Genomic DNA, 15,910 nt, shown 5'->3' with positions numbered 1-15,910 from the left:
CTGGTCTACATAGTGAGTTCCAGGACAGCTGGGGCTACAGGGAGACCCTATCTCAAAAAGAAAAAAAAAAAAAAAAAAAAAAAAAGGAAGGACAGTAACTGCCCTCTTCTTCCAGAGCTGGTGATAAGAGGGGTACACTGGGCTCTGGGCTAATGAATGACACCTGCCTCATGTTCATCTCCCTCTTTTTGGTCAACATGGTGTTGGCCAGCAGATGTTAGGTAGGCCACCGTGGGCCAGCTGCTTTGCTAGTTGATAGCGAATAACCCAGCGCCCACCAGCAGCTCCCTGCAGGGCCCGCCCTGTGTACCATGCTGGCGAACAGCTCCCCATCGTCATCACAAGCCACTCCTCCAGGGCTGTAGAGCTGGAACCAGCCATCCTTGCCGGCCCGCACGCTCAGCAGGCATGAGTGGACCTGTGGGCAAAGCACAAACGTATCCCATTAGTTCTATACGGACCAGAGGACGAAAATGTGAACGGCTGACAGTTGGAAAGTGTGGGAACTTCATCTACTCTGCAACCATCAGTCTTCGATTAAGCTCTGCAGGCCTTGGTGGAACACAGTGGCCTCCAGACTCTGGAAATCCGGCCATGTGACCTGAGCTCCCAGAGACAGCAGCCAGGCCAGGGGCAGCTCTGAGGGAGGCAGGACTGTGGCCTCCTAGGGTAGAGCCACCCAAAGCCTCCCGTCTCTACAGCTGCTTCCTGGTTTCCCTCTGAATGGGCTGTTTCCTCTCTTTTCTGAGTCTCTGTGCCTCAGTCCTCTCTCTTCCCTTCTATCCTCTGATCCCTTCCTGTCTGGAGTTATCACTCTCATCGCTCTCATTTTGGGGGTATCTGCCTTCTTCTGTGCAAGCAGTCCTCCCTGCCCGCCCCACCTTGCCTTCTCTCAGAAGTCTCATCCATCCCTGCCTCTGAGCACCTGTCCTCTGTTGAAGGAGCTGGTCCACAGTGGGTGGGTGGGGTTATGGATATGGGATTTCAGAGCCCAAACAACAACTCTTCGGTTCCTTCCCAGAGCAGTGTGTAGATACCTGTGTATGCATGTTAAGAAGGATTCCACATCCACCCCTGTTGTGATCTCACATGTGTGCACATACCCCTTCCCTTCATTCCTTCCCAGTCCTCAGAAGCAGGGACCGATCGGCAAGAGCGAGGGCCAATCTGCTGCCAAGACTCACTCACTCACAAGTGTCAAGTTGGTCACAGCCCCACGAAGGGATGGAGAGCTAGGCAGTGAGTGGGCTTTCTGTTTGTCCCAGAGTTGGAAGATTGTCTGGCTGGGAGTGTTTCAGTCTCCAGAGCTTGAAAGGCCAGTCAACAAACATGGCCAAGAATTTTAAAGAGATGGATTTTGGCTTCACTCAGGAGGCAGAAGGCTGGGGTGTGGGTGGGGGGCATGGAGAGGAACAGAGGCCAGAAACCAGAGATGCCGATGAGAGCCAGGGAGGGCTCCAGTGCTATCCCAGATCAAGAGAGGCTTCCTTCCCGGGACTCAGTGCCCTGGGGACACGTGTGTTCTGTCTCTTTCTGTGTTCAGGGGAGTATCTGGCATCACTTAGTCTCCCGTTTAAATCTGAGTTTGAGGTAAAGACTCCCTCCCCAGGAGAATTCCAAGACTCCATCTTCACACGAGTTAAGGGATCGCCTTCTGCTTAAAGAAAACTGAGGTCATCACTGGTACCCAATCACCTATAAGATCTTCAACAGCCTATTTCCTATTTTCCCCATTACACTGAAACGGCTTGTGAAACCAGTGACAGAGCTAGAAACTTCTAGAATGAGATTTTTCAGTGAAACCTGGAGACCCCATCAGATGCTCATATAACTGGCCCCGTCAGATCATGAGGGGTGACGGGAAGCCTGCCTTGTGAGTAAACGGTGAGGTTGGGAAACTGTTCCTCCACAGTGTTTAGACTTAGAGTCTGAGAGACCGGGTCACAGGGCATGAGTGAGAGCTGATGGTGTGCTTGCAGGGTTTCCTGGAGGACCACTGGGCTCTCCGGGGAAGTACACACACCCTCAGCTCACACTCGACCTGGAGCTCATGCTGCTGGTACCGGGGATCTATATGAGAGGAGGAGAGAGGTGATGGTCATTTCCCAGCCCATCTGCCTCCCTGCTCACAGAGGGATGGACATCTGATCTACCCCGGGTTTTCTGGAAGTCTTGCTCTTCTGAGCCATCACAGCCTGTGTGACATGGAGCAGCTACCGGCCTCCGGTTAGCTGAGGTGACAGTCTAACACTGACATCTAGGTGGCTCCACACGGGGGCAGGGCTACATTTCCACACAAGGCCAGGAGCCATGTACGGTCTGTACCAAGAGGTCCGGTGACAGGGTGGCCTCAGCACAGAGCCCTAGGAGGCCCCAGAGAGGCATCACACTCCTGCTGGTGGGGGGTGCGCTCAGCAGACAGGGGTGGAGGTGAAAAAGAACACAGCTTACCTCTTGTCTTGGATCTTCAGCAAACCTCTGAATCACATATTTCAGTTCCCTGGAAGGAGGAAGGCTGATCACTCACAGGCCGGGGTGGATGGTGGGGGTGGGGTGGGGAGGGTTAGGAAGGGTTTGGGTCATAGATGGAGGAGAGGCTGAGAGCAGGCAGGGTAGATAGGGCCAGGCACCCCCGCAGGAGATGGACTTGTGTCACAGGGGAACATTGGGAGGAGTCTCTGGAACATTCCAGGACGCATGTGGCCCAGAGGACGGACAGGAGGAGGCTGGTGGTGGCAGGGGTGTGGCGGTGGGGTGATCAGAGCAGGGGACATTGTCCTAGGAAAAGGTGGGGCAGGTGCTGCATGCAGACTCACTTAGTGAACTTCTGGTGTGCGAGGGCTCTGCACAGAAAACAAAGGCAGGCAGTTAGCAGAGGCCTTTGAACAGCCCAACAATCGGTTTCCTCAAGGAAATCTAGACTTTACCTCTGATTTGAAGAATGATGGGGGGGACTTCAGAATGAAATACTGACATTCTGTCCCCCCTGGAACCTCAATAAAGGCTTCCCCTGCTAAGGTGAGGATCATAGGATCATGAGCAGACTGAGCCCTCAGTGTGCCCGAAGCCACCACCGGGCCCACACCTGTCAACAGCAAGGATATGAACGGAGTGCATGAATGCGTGCAGGCACATGTGGGCTCCAGGGACCCAGGTGTGTTCGTTAATTGTTCCACAATTAAGGTGAGGCTGCACTAATTACCGGCGCACATCACCAGGCAATCAGGGACCATTCTTCCAAGCGAATTGCATCATGGGCCAGTGTCGAGCGTATCTCAGGGCCTGCAGGGACAGTGGCTGTAGCCAATGATGCCACAGTCCTGAGAGAGAGGTGGCTCTGAGGAGTCAGATTTCTCCGGTCTCCATTCTGGGGGCCCCAGGGGGTCTGGCTGGGGGCCAGCAAATGGGGAAATTACTGGGTGTAATGTCCCCCTCAGAGGGGACGCATTCATAAACACAGGTTCTCTAATGGGCTCCGCAGAGTCCCAAGCCTCCCGAGGCCCTGTGCTTGCAGTTTGTCACAACAGCCCTGCAGGCATGTGAGGCCTGTGGCTCAGCTGAAGCTCTGCACAGGCTGTGACCCACCACACCACACTGTTTCCCGTGATGGTGTCCATGTCCGGAATAAGAGAGAGGTGGAGGGTCCAGTTCGGGCCACACTCACAGTGGGGTGTGAGCTCACAACCACTGGGGCAGGAGGTGCTTCCTGCCTTTCCCTGCACGGCCCGGGAAGTGACTCCACATGCATTATCTGTTTCTTTTTTGTGTGTGCTGGGGATTGATCCCGGGACCCCGTGCATGCTGGGTTCACACTATGCTACTAAAGAATCCCTCTAGCCCTTCCTTTCTTCCTTCCGAGTTCAGGGTCTTGCTATGTAGCCCAGGCTGGCCCAAACACAATCCTCCTGACAGCATCTCAAGTGCACCACCATTCCTATCACATGAGTGCATTATCTTTTATATTTACTGTGGGAGAGGTATTGCTTCCATCTGATAAATAATAAAAAACTATATTAAGTGACTATATACTAGGCTAGGAGACACCTCTAGCCTGTTCTGAACTCAATGAGTTTCTGTATTGATGGCATGAGGTCTGAGGCCACAACTCCCACTGTGCTGGATAGCTTTAGTGTCAACTTGACACACCTGGGTAGAGGGACCCTCAGTTGAGGAATTTCCTCCATTGGACTGGGCTATGACCATGTCTGTTGGGTATCTTCTTGATGAGTGATGTGGGAGGACCCAGCCCACTGTGGGTGGTGCCACCCCTGGGCAGGTGGGCCTGTGTTGCATAAGAAAGCAGGCTGAGCAGGGGCCAGGGGAGCAAGCTAGTAAGCAGCATTCCTCCATGGCCTGTGCTCCAGCTCCAGCCTCCAGGTTCCTGCCCTGAGCTCCCTTGGTCTCCCTGATGAACTGTGACCAGGGAGATATAAGCCAAATAAACCCTTTCCTCCCCTAATTGGTAGTGGTCAGAGTGTTTTGTCATTAGCAATTGAAAGCAAACTAGAACACCCACCCCTCCCTGTTTTTCAGAGGGACCCAAAGAGCTAGCCATATCTCCATGTCTTGGCAGTGGGTCCTGGGCTTCCCATTGTGACACTGTGTCTCAAACTGCTGGGCCCCCATTAGGGTCAATTTCCTCCTAGGTGGGTGGGGCATGGGGCATGGTGGGACTTACTCTTTGGGGAATGGAATGGGTTGAAGCAAGCTGGCCAGAGACGGTCTCCAGTCATCATAGTCAGACCTAGAATGAGAGAGGTGTGGTTGAGGGGTGGTCAGCAGGGAGGGGTGCAGGTGAGGGGTGGTCAGCAGGGAGGTTTTTCATGTGCCATTGGGGTAAGCCACAAGATGGGACATGTGTCTAATGGAGTCACCTTATAAACTCACCCACTTTATATACAGTATCCACAGACCAGTATGAATCAAAAGAACATGCTAGACCTCCAAACAGCAACCAAGCGGGCAGATATCTAGCTCCTTATCATCACATACCCTCCTAGCTCTGAACTGAGAACTTCCTGTCTCTATTCATTTCCCTTATGAGCCATCAGGGAAAGTGAGATTCAGATTTAGACTTCCAATCCCAAAATTCGTGTTGATGTCCTGGCCCCCTAGGACCTCAGAATGTGACATGTTTGAAGATGGAGACTTTAAGGAGGTTTCAACACACGGCCATTAGGCTGGGCCCTGACCCAATGTGACTGACACAAGGATGCACCAGTATGTGCTGAGGAAATACCCAATGAGGATTCAGGGGGATTGGGGCATGGGGCCAGCTGCAGTCAAACCCTCAGTAAAGTCCAGTCCTGCCACACCTTCCCGTCTCCTCAGAACTGGGAAGACAGTCTGTATCCCAGCCACATGTAGACATGTGTGCTGAGCCTGAGTCCTTCCTCTTTCGATATGCATCATGGGGGCAGAGGGAAGTTACTGTTCTGAGCATCACATGCCCAGGAAGAGACATTCTGCCACCCCAAACAGCAAGTTCAGTTGAGCACAAGTGTATTTCAGCCCTAGGAAGAATGTTCTCCACAGCCCACCCTGAGTCCAAGTTACAAAAGAGGGGCCAGCAACAGATGGCTGATGTGGCCACAGAGCTGAGTCGCCACAGGGGAACATGGACTGGTTTCTGCAGACTCAACAGCTGTGTCCCGCCCACCACCACGGCTTCTTAAGAGATGATCCTCCCCCAGGGACCCTCGAGGGTCTGGAGAGCCCATGAGGCAGGAAAGTGTCTCTTTCTGGGGATACCACGTGGAAAAGCTTTCAGAAGACTATAGGGAAACCAAGGCTTGGAGACGCTTTGTGACTTCCTCTAAGTCTCAGCTGGTAGCTGAGAGGTGGCTTTAGCGGCATAGTACTGTCCCCCAGCACCCTCACCAACTGTATTTATAACCAAGTCCTCATCACTCTGACTTTGAGGACTCCGCTGAAGAGCAAACCTCGTTTCCCCTGTTCTCCCAGATTGTTCAAAGTCAACCCTGCACTTTTGAGGTCTCAGAGCCTCATCCTCACAGAAAGGGGCTGAGTCTCTCCTCTGTACCCTTATGCTGGGCCTGGGCCTGGCAGGTGGCTGGTGCTCTGCAGAGGCTCCAAAAAGGAGGCTCAGCACACCTTGGAACCAGGTTGGCACCAAAGTTCAGGGGCCTGGCTCACCAGAGTAGAGAGGATGTGATGAATCTCTGTCCTGTGTACAGCAAGCACCCTTGGTGCAAAGCTGGAGTGGGAAGGAGGTCTGAGTTCCTACCTAGGACAGGCAGGAGGCTGGTCCGAGGCTCAGCTGTCCAGTGGCTGTGCAGATGGCTGGCCCTGGGCCCCACACCTTGTCCTGTTCCTCGTTTATATTCAGAATTCAGCTTTCCTGATATTACCTCCTCCACCAACAAGCTTCCCCAACATTTTTTCCCCATGTGTCTTCCCAATTTCATTCAATTTATCTCTGCTATGGGGGGGGGTCTCATGTAGCCTACGTTAGTCTTGAGCTCTATATGTAGCTGGGGGTGACCTTGAATTCCTGATCCTCCTGCCTCCATCTCTCGAGTGCTAAAATTACAGACATGTGTCACTATGCCGGGCTTACGCAGTGCTGGGGGTGGAACCCAAGGTTTTGTGTGTGCTAGGCAAGCAGTCTACCAACTGAGCAGCACTACCACCACCCCAGCATTCTGCCCTTTGGATTTTAATTTTATTTTTGATACTTTGCCCATCGTTTGTGTGCTATCCATTTACCTGGGTTTTCCATAGAAAAACACTTAGTTGTTTTTCAATCTCAGGACAAACAGTTCAACAAATAACCCTGGCTCTAGACTATTCCCACCCTACCGCCCTCCAAATGAACTCATGATAAAGTGGCAGCCTTCAGGACCCGGATCATACACACCCTGAAGGTTCTGAGGAAAGGCCCAGGCATTGGACAAACGGAAAAGAATTGCCAGAAGGGCCTGGTGGCGCTAGATAAGTTTAACAGTGATATGAGCTGACATCTACTAGGCAGCACTGTATTATGTACAGGGTTTGGATTTGATCACTTCATCTCTGGAACGCCCACATGAGAAGAGAAGGAGGGAGGGACAGGACGCCTAGGCCCCGGCAGCAGGAAGCACAGAACATGATGGAGGTACTAGCCTGTTGCACTGTACGCCAGAGGCTGGGAGTTTAATAGATTGTGCTACCTGGGGGCTCCAGGTCCCAGGAACACATGCTAGGATGTGCCTAGCCCCTTGGTTCTTTCCTGGTGGGGGATATTAACCATTTGTGTGGCCAGTCTGCCTGCTCATGACGAGATCCCCTCCATCCTTCCTCTACCCATAACTGACTCATGGCTTCTAGAAAATTGAAATGAGTCCCTAGGCAGTGCCCATTGTATGCCACATGCTCTTCCAAGGCCCTTCTCTTGGTCAGGTGGGTACCACTGCCCCTCACTTTCCAGTGAGGCATGCTGAATGTAGACGTCTCAGGGCAGAGGTGAACCTTGGATCCAGGATCTTGGCTAGTGTCTATGTTCTGCCTACCAGACAACCCAGTGCCACATCAGGAAGGTGACCAGTTCACACCCACACAGGAAAGTTATCTTCCAGACTACAGGGACACTTGCTGGTTCTTTTTCTAGTTTTTTAGCTTTAAAAATAAAAATTGGGAGCTTGGAGAGATAGTTCAGTGGCTAAGAGTTCTTAAGTACAAACATGCGGGCCTGAGTTTGAATCCCTAGTACCTGTGTGAAAGTGTCTCAGAGAGTGACAGAGCACCACACCCGATCTCTTTTGTACATACACCTGTACACACACGTGTGCATACACCACACATATATCACAGGTACATACAAATAATAAAATTTGTTCTGTGTAGAAATGCTATTAAATATATAACTCTAAGGAGAGTTAAATACTCAAATCAGAATGGGGTTGAGAGAGGATGGAGTTGGGGTTCCCGGGGGCCTCAGAAACAGGACATGCTGGGTTCCATAGAGCCAGGGGTCAGTGGTACCCCTGCTGGGTGGAGGTAGATTTTTGAGGTCTGCTCCCTGGGCCCCTGGCTGTTGGGCTCCAGAGGGCTGGGTCCCCTTGGGTGGGTCTGGGCAGATGCCTTCTTCCTTGCGGTTTGCAGATGTAGCTCTGCCTCCTGGCAGCTCCATCCCGGTGGCTCCCCCCAGGACCAGAAGTAGTTGTGTGGGGCAGGGGCAGTCAGGAATCCACAGGCCAGGCCCCAAGAACAGTGAGTTCCTCTGGGGGGCACTCAGAGAGCAGGGCCAGCTTTAGTGCTGGCATGTGAGGCCCCCTGCTGTCCTAGGGAATGGTCTGGGACCATGGTCAATCCCCTCTGCTCAAGCCTGGTCTAGAATGGGAAAGAGGGCTTGGGGCTGGGAACAAGAGACCTGACCCTGCACTAGAAAGGGAGAAAAAAAGTCAGCCCTTTCTTGAGGAGCAGAGAGATCAGAACGAAGGTAGGTATCCCAGCATCCTCAGGGCCTCCAGCAAGCCTCAGGTACCAGCCTCACGTCAGCAAGATGAGTCTGGCTTTAGAGGTTTACCTCGCAGGTGAGGAACAGGGGCCCAAATGAGGGGAGAGGCTGGAAAAGAACGAGTCTTGATGGGTGTCAAGTCCAAGTCTTCCATCTGGGCTGCTCTCCTGGGGGTCTAATCTGCTCAGCAGATGCTGCCTCAGTTAGAGCTTGGAGCTGCCATGTACCCGAGGCTTTCTGTCAGCCACATCTTCCAGTGCATGGAATCTCCCACAAGGCACTGGGAGGATGTTACAGCCCAAAGCACTTTAATGCCCACAGAGGCAGGCACCAAGTAAGAAGACCTGCAGTTGGGACACTCCTCAGCCTCTTCAACTAGCTCCTGTGCTGTCCACCACCAGGGATCACTGGCCGAGAGGGTTCCAGGGAGCACTGAGTTTCTAAAGTGACCCTGTGCCCAGGGATTAGTACTTTAAGGCCTCCAAACAGATCTCTCATATGTCTTTCCATCCATCCATCCATCCATCCATCCATCCACCCGCTGATCTAGATATACATTCCACACATGTTGCATTTTCACAAAAGTCCACACAAATGTGTTTCTTCTACTGTGCAGTAGACCCCTTGCAGATCCCACATTTGCAGAAGCTAAGGATGGTTCTCAGAGCCCCTGTCCGTATAGTGTATGGCTGCTGGGTACCAGACAACATAGTGAACATCACATACACACACACACACACACACACACACACACACACACACACACACAGCATCATTTAACTTTCAAAGCATCCCTGAGAACTGGAACCTGTGGACTTGGATCACCACCCTTCACAGCTGGGGAAACTGAGGCTTGGTGAAAAAGCAGATGTGTTCAAGTTCATCTGAACAGTATGATGATGGGGACAGAGTTCAGAGTGAGCTGGGGACACCTCCCAGGCCAGCATGTTCACCCAAGTGGACTGGGTCCTTATACCTGGCAGGGAGCCTGGGGTCAGAGGCGCCATTGCAGAACAGAGACTAGAGAATGGGGTGTGCCCGATTCTCCCCCGGGCCTGTAGCAGACACCCTAGCACAGACCCAACATCTAGACTGATTTCTCCCTCCCTCAAGCCCATCCAGGCTACTTCAGGCATGGTCGGTGTTGAGGTTTCCAGGCACCCACAACTTCCGCCTTCACTTTGAAATCTCTCTAGGGAGCAACAAACGGTCACCTTCTTGGCCTTGCCCTCTGTCCCCAGGAAACCCCTTATGTCACCTTCCATGCAGGCCTCTGAGGAGCTCCATTCAGCTCAGCTGCAGCCCCCCAAGGCTTTATTAAAGATCTAGGGTCTGGGCCATTGAGATGGCTCAGTGGGTAAAGGCACTTGCCACCAAGCCCGACACCCTGAGTTTGATCGCCAGGACCCACATGGTAGAAGGAGAGAAAGTGCAGTCACAAGCTGCCCTCTGACTTCCACATGTGTGCCATGGCATGCATAAACACCACCCCCATCATTTTTTTAATGTGAAAAAAATAAGGTCTGGGGTCTGCGGAGTGATGGGCAGTAGGTGCAGGTGGACTGGGGGGAAGCAGGGGCATCATCCCTCCCTCACCTGGGCTGTTCTTTCTTCCTGGACAGAGGTGTGTCCCCCTGCTGTGGTTCCACAGCTTTCTGCACTGCACCCCACTATACCCTGCTGTTTCACTGCCTTGAGCTGGTGACCCTCACATCCTGAGGGACAGAGGACAGGAAACAGCCAGGACCCTTGGCTGCCAGCAGACCCTGACTCAGCACAAGTGTGTAACAAACGCTTAAAGGAAGCACGAAGGCACAAGCGGCTGGATGAGGAGCTCCAACAGGCACCCTGGAGAAGTAGGCCCCCAACTGCAGACCCCGTAACTGGTTGACCTGACCCTGGCAAACTCAGCCTGTTCCAGGCTGGGCGAAGCAGGTCAACCCCAATGTGTCTTTGGCGTGGGTTCCCTTCTCCAGGGTCTCTGGGGGAGTTTGTGGCCTAGGTTACTCTGCAGAGAGGTCTTGTGGCGATGAAGCAAAGGCCTGCCTTGGACAACACACGACGACAGGGGAGGACAATGCTTTTCAGATACTGCCCTGCCCTACACCACTGCACTGCTGGCTGGGGGCACAGACCCACCCTCCCTGGGGCCAGTGGGGCACCCGGGGCCCAAGTGTGGCTTCCCTCACCCACGATGCCCCGTGAGGCGCTGCCTCGATTCCATACCACAGCATCTTCTCTTCTGGAGAGCACTTCAGTACTGATAAACATTCACTCTCACCAAGAACCACAGGACAGGTGGAAGCTCCCTGCCCCTGAATCTCACAGCAGCCCTCCAAAGAGGGCTGAGCCGAAGAGGAACAAACAACACCTAAAGTTACTCAGCAGATACGCCACGTGGCTTCAACTTAGTACACCATGATCCTGTCATCCACCTGCATACCAAATCCTGCATTTTTCCTACGTGCCGTTAGGAACTCAAGGCAGATCTTTCCCCCGACTCTATCTTAGGACTGGACATAGTGCTGTGATCACCAGTTACGGTGACTCCCACACGTTGGGTGTCCACACTTGGAGGCATCTGCTATGGGCTGGGCTGTGGCCATCGCCTCCCATGATCCTCATAGGAGCACAGGAAGGCAGCCTCCCAGCAGAGGGAGCTGAGCTTGGAGAAGCCACATAACCCGCCCATCTCACAGACTAATGTATGGCATCCCCGGATGTGCCCTTGGCCCAGATCTGAACCTGCTTTCCTGACACAAGAACCCTGTGGGGGTTGTTGGGATTCAGTAGGTCTGGGGCTCCAATGAGTTCAAGATGTGAAAGCCAGCTTGGTTTGAGAAGTTATGAAAATAAACTCAGTAGGCCCAAAACATGTTCTCCTCTAACATAAAAGAAGCATCTGGAAGTTTGCACCCCACTGTGTAGAAACTCCAGGCTGTGGGAGGGCTGCCACTCTAAGCAGAGGATTAGCCCAGCTCCACCCTGGAGAGACCCTTCCAGGCTCACCTGACCGTTCTAGGCCCTGGCCTGGCCCCTGACCGCCACCTATGACCTGCCAGCTGGGCACTACAGCTGTTCATCAGGAAGAGTAGCATTCATTCGCCAACAAGTTTATGAAGGAGAAAACCTCTGTCAGGGGGTGTGATGCCACTTGGGCCCTGAGTGCTTAGGGAGAATTGTGAGTTAAGACCCACAGGGTAAGAAGCCCGGGGTGCCTGAGGCCCATAAGAAACAGCCTGAGGTGGCCAGCTCTGGCCTGGCAGGCCACTGCTTCAAGCAGAGCCGAGCGAGGAGCCTATTGGCAAGAGCCTGGGAAGGCTCAGAGGGCTGTGGCTTTGGCTAAAAGAGAAAGTGGACGCCCTGTTTTATGGAAACCAAGAGCTGAGACCAGTTTTCAGGTACTCTCACAGTGGATTCTGGAACTTTTCCCCTTGGCTGTGTGGTCACTGGATGGAGCTGTACCCTTCTCTGGCCTCAGCTGAGGGGACACAAAGAGGCCCGCACTGACCCCAGCAGGCCCCCATTCAACCACAAGAAGCTACAGCACATTGGTGTGTACACGTGCGTGCACATGTACATGGATTCATCTTCAGATACCACAGCCCTCATCTGGGAACACAGAGCACCCCAAGGTGCCTCCTGCCTGTTTCTGTTTACCAGCTGGTCAGACTGCTGGAGGCCTGCTTCTACCTTCTGAACCCTTAACATATCACAGGCAGCAATGGGACCACGATAGAGGCTGAACAAATGCTAAACTGTCGATGATGCCCTGGGCTGCTCGGGGAACTCCCATCCATAGCAACCACAGTTCTGGCCTTGCAAGAGAATGCTACGCAGCCCCCTCAGTGAGGGCCCTAGTGCCCTGGCTTTAGGTAGGCACTGTGTAGTGGATGGGATGATCCAGTGGGCGCTGGTCCCCCAACTGCACCTGGAAATTCGAGTCTCCTGAGAATGACAGATGGGCGCGTGACAGCAGAGGTGGAAAGAGATCATCTGTTGAGGGCTGCAGGCTCAATGGAGAGGCCACTGAAGGCCCTCAAAGCAGGGCTCTGGAGCCAAGTGCACATAGATGCTGGCAGCCTAATTGAATGATGGGGCTGGCAAGACCTTAGAAGATTCCCTCTTCAGGGGCTAGAGAGATGGCTCAGTTGTTAAGAACACTATTGCTCTTGCAGAGGATTGGGGTTTGGTTCCCAACACCCCCATGATGGCTAACAACCATTCATAACTCCAGTTCTAGGGGATTCAATGCCTTCTTCTGACCTCTGCAGGCACTGCATGCACTTGATGCACTTATATACATGCAGGCAAAACACTCATACATACAAAAGAAAAAAGAAAAAAGATTCCCCCTATTCTAGGGGCTAGAGATGGCTCAGTGGTTAGGAAAACTTGTTGCTCTTGCAGAGGATCCAGGTTTGGTTCCCAGCAGCACCCCCACGGCAGCTCACAACTACCTATGACTCCAGTTCCAGAGGATTGGGTGTCCTCTTCTGGCCTCCTCAGGCATTGCACCCACATGGTACACATACACACATGGACGTAAAATATCCATACACGCCAGGCGTGGTGGCACACGCTTTTAATCCCAGCACTCGGGAGGCAGAGGCAGGCGGATCCCTGTGAGTTCAAGGCCAGCCTGGTCTATATAGTGAGTTCCAGGACAGCTGGGGCTACAGGGAGACCCCGGCTCAAAAAGACCAAAAAAAAAAAAAAAAACCATACCCATAAAAAACTTCACAGGGTGCTGGAGAGATGGCTCAGCAGTTAAGAACACTGACTGTTCTTGCAGAAGACCCAGGTTCAAATCCCAGCACCCACATGGCAGCTAACAACTTCCGTAACTCCAGTCCCAGGGGATCTGACACATCTATCGACACATGCATCTGTATGTGAAGTCACTCAACACACCCAAACGTGCACATCTCACACAAACCAAACACACACACACACACACACACACACACACACACACGCAGAGCTCATGAGTGTCACATGGAAACACACATATACATACTTTTATGCAAATGGCCCATGCACACAAACACTCATATACAAAGCTAGTCAAAGTGCCTAGACACAATCACACTTGTGCACTTAACACACCCGCTCAAAACACACATACAGGCCCCTACAGAGAAATCATACACATGTACACTCATTCACACCCAGACCCCTATTGCCATGTATTCACACAGAGACTCATAAACTCAGTAAGAAACCTCACACATATCAGAGCATGCAGAGACATTTACACTCCCATAGGCACTTGTGGACGCCCATGTGGTCCTGCATGCCCTGACACTTGTACACATATACATACATGCAAACTCATGCACACACCTATATATATATATATATGTTTGTGTGGGCCCCCTAGCACACACATACACACACACACACACACACACTTTACCAAGTATGTACCACATGTATGTTTGCAGCACACTCATAAACACACAAAGCCACTTGTGTAACACTCATGTGTCCTTATGTATGAACTCACATCATATGTGCACTCCAGACACCCACATTCACAGACATGCTTTTTTTTAGTTTGTTTTCGAGGTATGGTCTTTCCCTGTAGCTCACACTAACCTGGTACTCACTGTAGAACCCAGGCTGGCCTTAAACCTACAGCAAGCCTGTTGCCTTACCTAGGCTCCTGAGTCCTAAATCATACTTTCCTGCACATTTTGCACTCCCAACTTGAGTGCCCACACACAGGCCCCCCAGTCACACCACTGCTGTATGACTCAAGCCAGCAGGTGGCTCCATGGTGGCAGGGCCAGCTCCCCACCTCTGCCCTCCCCAAGGTGGGCTCCAGGGCACTCACAGCAGCTTGAGGATCTCCACGTGGCAGCCGAGTGTGCGGCCGGCCTGGGGACCGAGCTCGATGCTCATGGTGCCACATGCCGGACTCACCATGAGGCAGTCAATGAGATTGGGCTCACTGTCGTTGCCCGTGCTGGCCGTCAGCGCCGGCTTGGCAGTGCTGGTGCGCTCCACCTCCACGTGGACCTCGCTGGAGGCCACAACCACCGACTTGAGCCGTGGCTCGGACAGCGTGGCTTCCTGAGACACCAGGTCCGGGCTGGGGTGCAGCAGACGCAGAGGTAAGGTGGGCTTCCGGTCACATGGCTGCTGACAGCCATTTCTGATCTCCTTCAGGCTGGGGGAGTTGTCACGGCTAAGGAAGAGGAAGAAAAGCAACCAGTGTGAGCAACTGTGTGCTGGATGCCAGCCTTGACCTTCAGAAAGACCACTGAGTGCACCAGCCATCCCAGAACGTGGGATGCCGAGGCAGCAGGTCCCCTGGAAGTTTGAGCCTACAATAGCAAGATCCTGTCTCTGGAAACCAAACCCCAAAACAAATGGCTATTGTGACACAAACCCAGATTTTCTTGAGTGTCATGTACCAGCCCTGGGGTGCCGCAGGTCTCCCTGAAAATCCCTGGGGCAGGGCCAAGAGGTGGGATGAGGAAGTGGAGGCTTGGCTTGGGGTGTGTAGTTGTTCAACATCAAGAACACTGGCTCTGGAGTCCAGACCAGGCTGCTAGTCTCCACAGTTCACCACAGCCCAACATGGCGATGCTCAACAAACATCCGCCTAAGAGGTGAGCACTCCATCATCACTGTCAACAAACATCCACCTAAGAGGTGAGCACTCCATCTCTGAGACAGTCGTGTGGCTCCTGGCGCTCACCTGCACCAACACCACCCCTAGCTCCTTTCTGACAAATCATGACACCCAAGCGGGTTTGCTCCCACTTGTCTCTTGTGGCCAAGCTGCCCCTCCCACCTCTACGTCACCATGTCCTTCAGGGCTCACTCTATGGCCCAGCACAGCCCAGCATCCACCCTTCTCCTGGGGAGCCCAGAGTCTACTTCTGTGGCTCTCAAGCCCCATATTCTAGTCTGGGTCTGGAATCCGCAGGGTCCTCTTGGGGTCTCCTCCAAATGATGTCATCTCCAACTGTCTGGACACCCAATGTTTGCGCCAGGTGTTACATGTTCAGAGGAACTGGCCCTGTAGCCACAGTTGCTTGGAAATACCGGACTAAACACAATGATGTCAGGCCTCTGTGGACTGGTCAGAGGCTTGACCTGGTAAATCCCCTTAACAAAGGGGCCCCCGGTTCTTGGGAGGGGCACCCCCAGGGGTTGGTACTTGTGGGCTGCTAGCTGTCAACAGGTGTTTATAAATATCTCCTGGGAACAAGTGAGAGAAGACCCCAGAGGTTAGGAAACCTGTCCTCCATCCCACTGCTATGAGTCCAGGTCTCTGTGCTCAGTGCTCAGGAAACAGTGTCTTTTAAGACCCTAAGACTCTCTGCAGGTCCTTCCAGGAAGTCCTCCTCGATTTCCTCTTCCTGCCCCATCCCTTGCCTGTACTGTTTTATTTATTTATTTATTTATTTATTTATTTATTTATTTATTTATTTATTT

General features: G+C 52.8%; 1 protein-coding gene across 3 annotated transcripts in view; it reads right to left on the bottom strand.

Moving 5' to 3' along the window:
- Positions 1–15,910, bottom strand: part of Cmip (c-Maf inducing protein) — a 227,499-nt gene that overhangs the window by 10,169 nt on the left and 201,420 nt on the right. For all 3 annotated transcript variants that reach the window (XM_008830636.2, XM_008830637.3, XM_008830639.3), the window contains 5 exons: positions 14,298–14,651; positions 4,679–4,744; positions 2,817–2,843; positions 2,452–2,500; positions 311–418 (listed from right to left, as the gene is read on the bottom strand). In XM_008830636.2, the coding sequence (XP_008828858.1) occupies positions 311–418; positions 2,452–2,500; positions 2,817–2,843; positions 4,679–4,744; positions 14,298–14,651 (604 nt within the window). The remainder of the gene's footprint in view (positions 1–310; positions 419–2,451; positions 2,501–2,816; positions 2,844–4,678; positions 4,745–14,297; positions 14,652–15,910) is intronic.

The sequence above is a fragment of the Nannospalax galili genome, unplaced genomic scaffold (genome assembly GCF_000622305.1).
Source record: "Nannospalax galili isolate Female #2095 unplaced genomic scaffold, S.galili_v1.0 scaffold2675, whole genome shotgun sequence".
In the NCBI taxonomy this organism is placed as follows: domain Eukaryota; kingdom Metazoa; phylum Chordata; class Mammalia; order Rodentia; family Spalacidae; genus Nannospalax; species Nannospalax galili.
The sequence above is the reverse complement of the archived record's forward strand: the minus strand, read 5'-3'. Positions and strand labels throughout refer to the sequence as shown.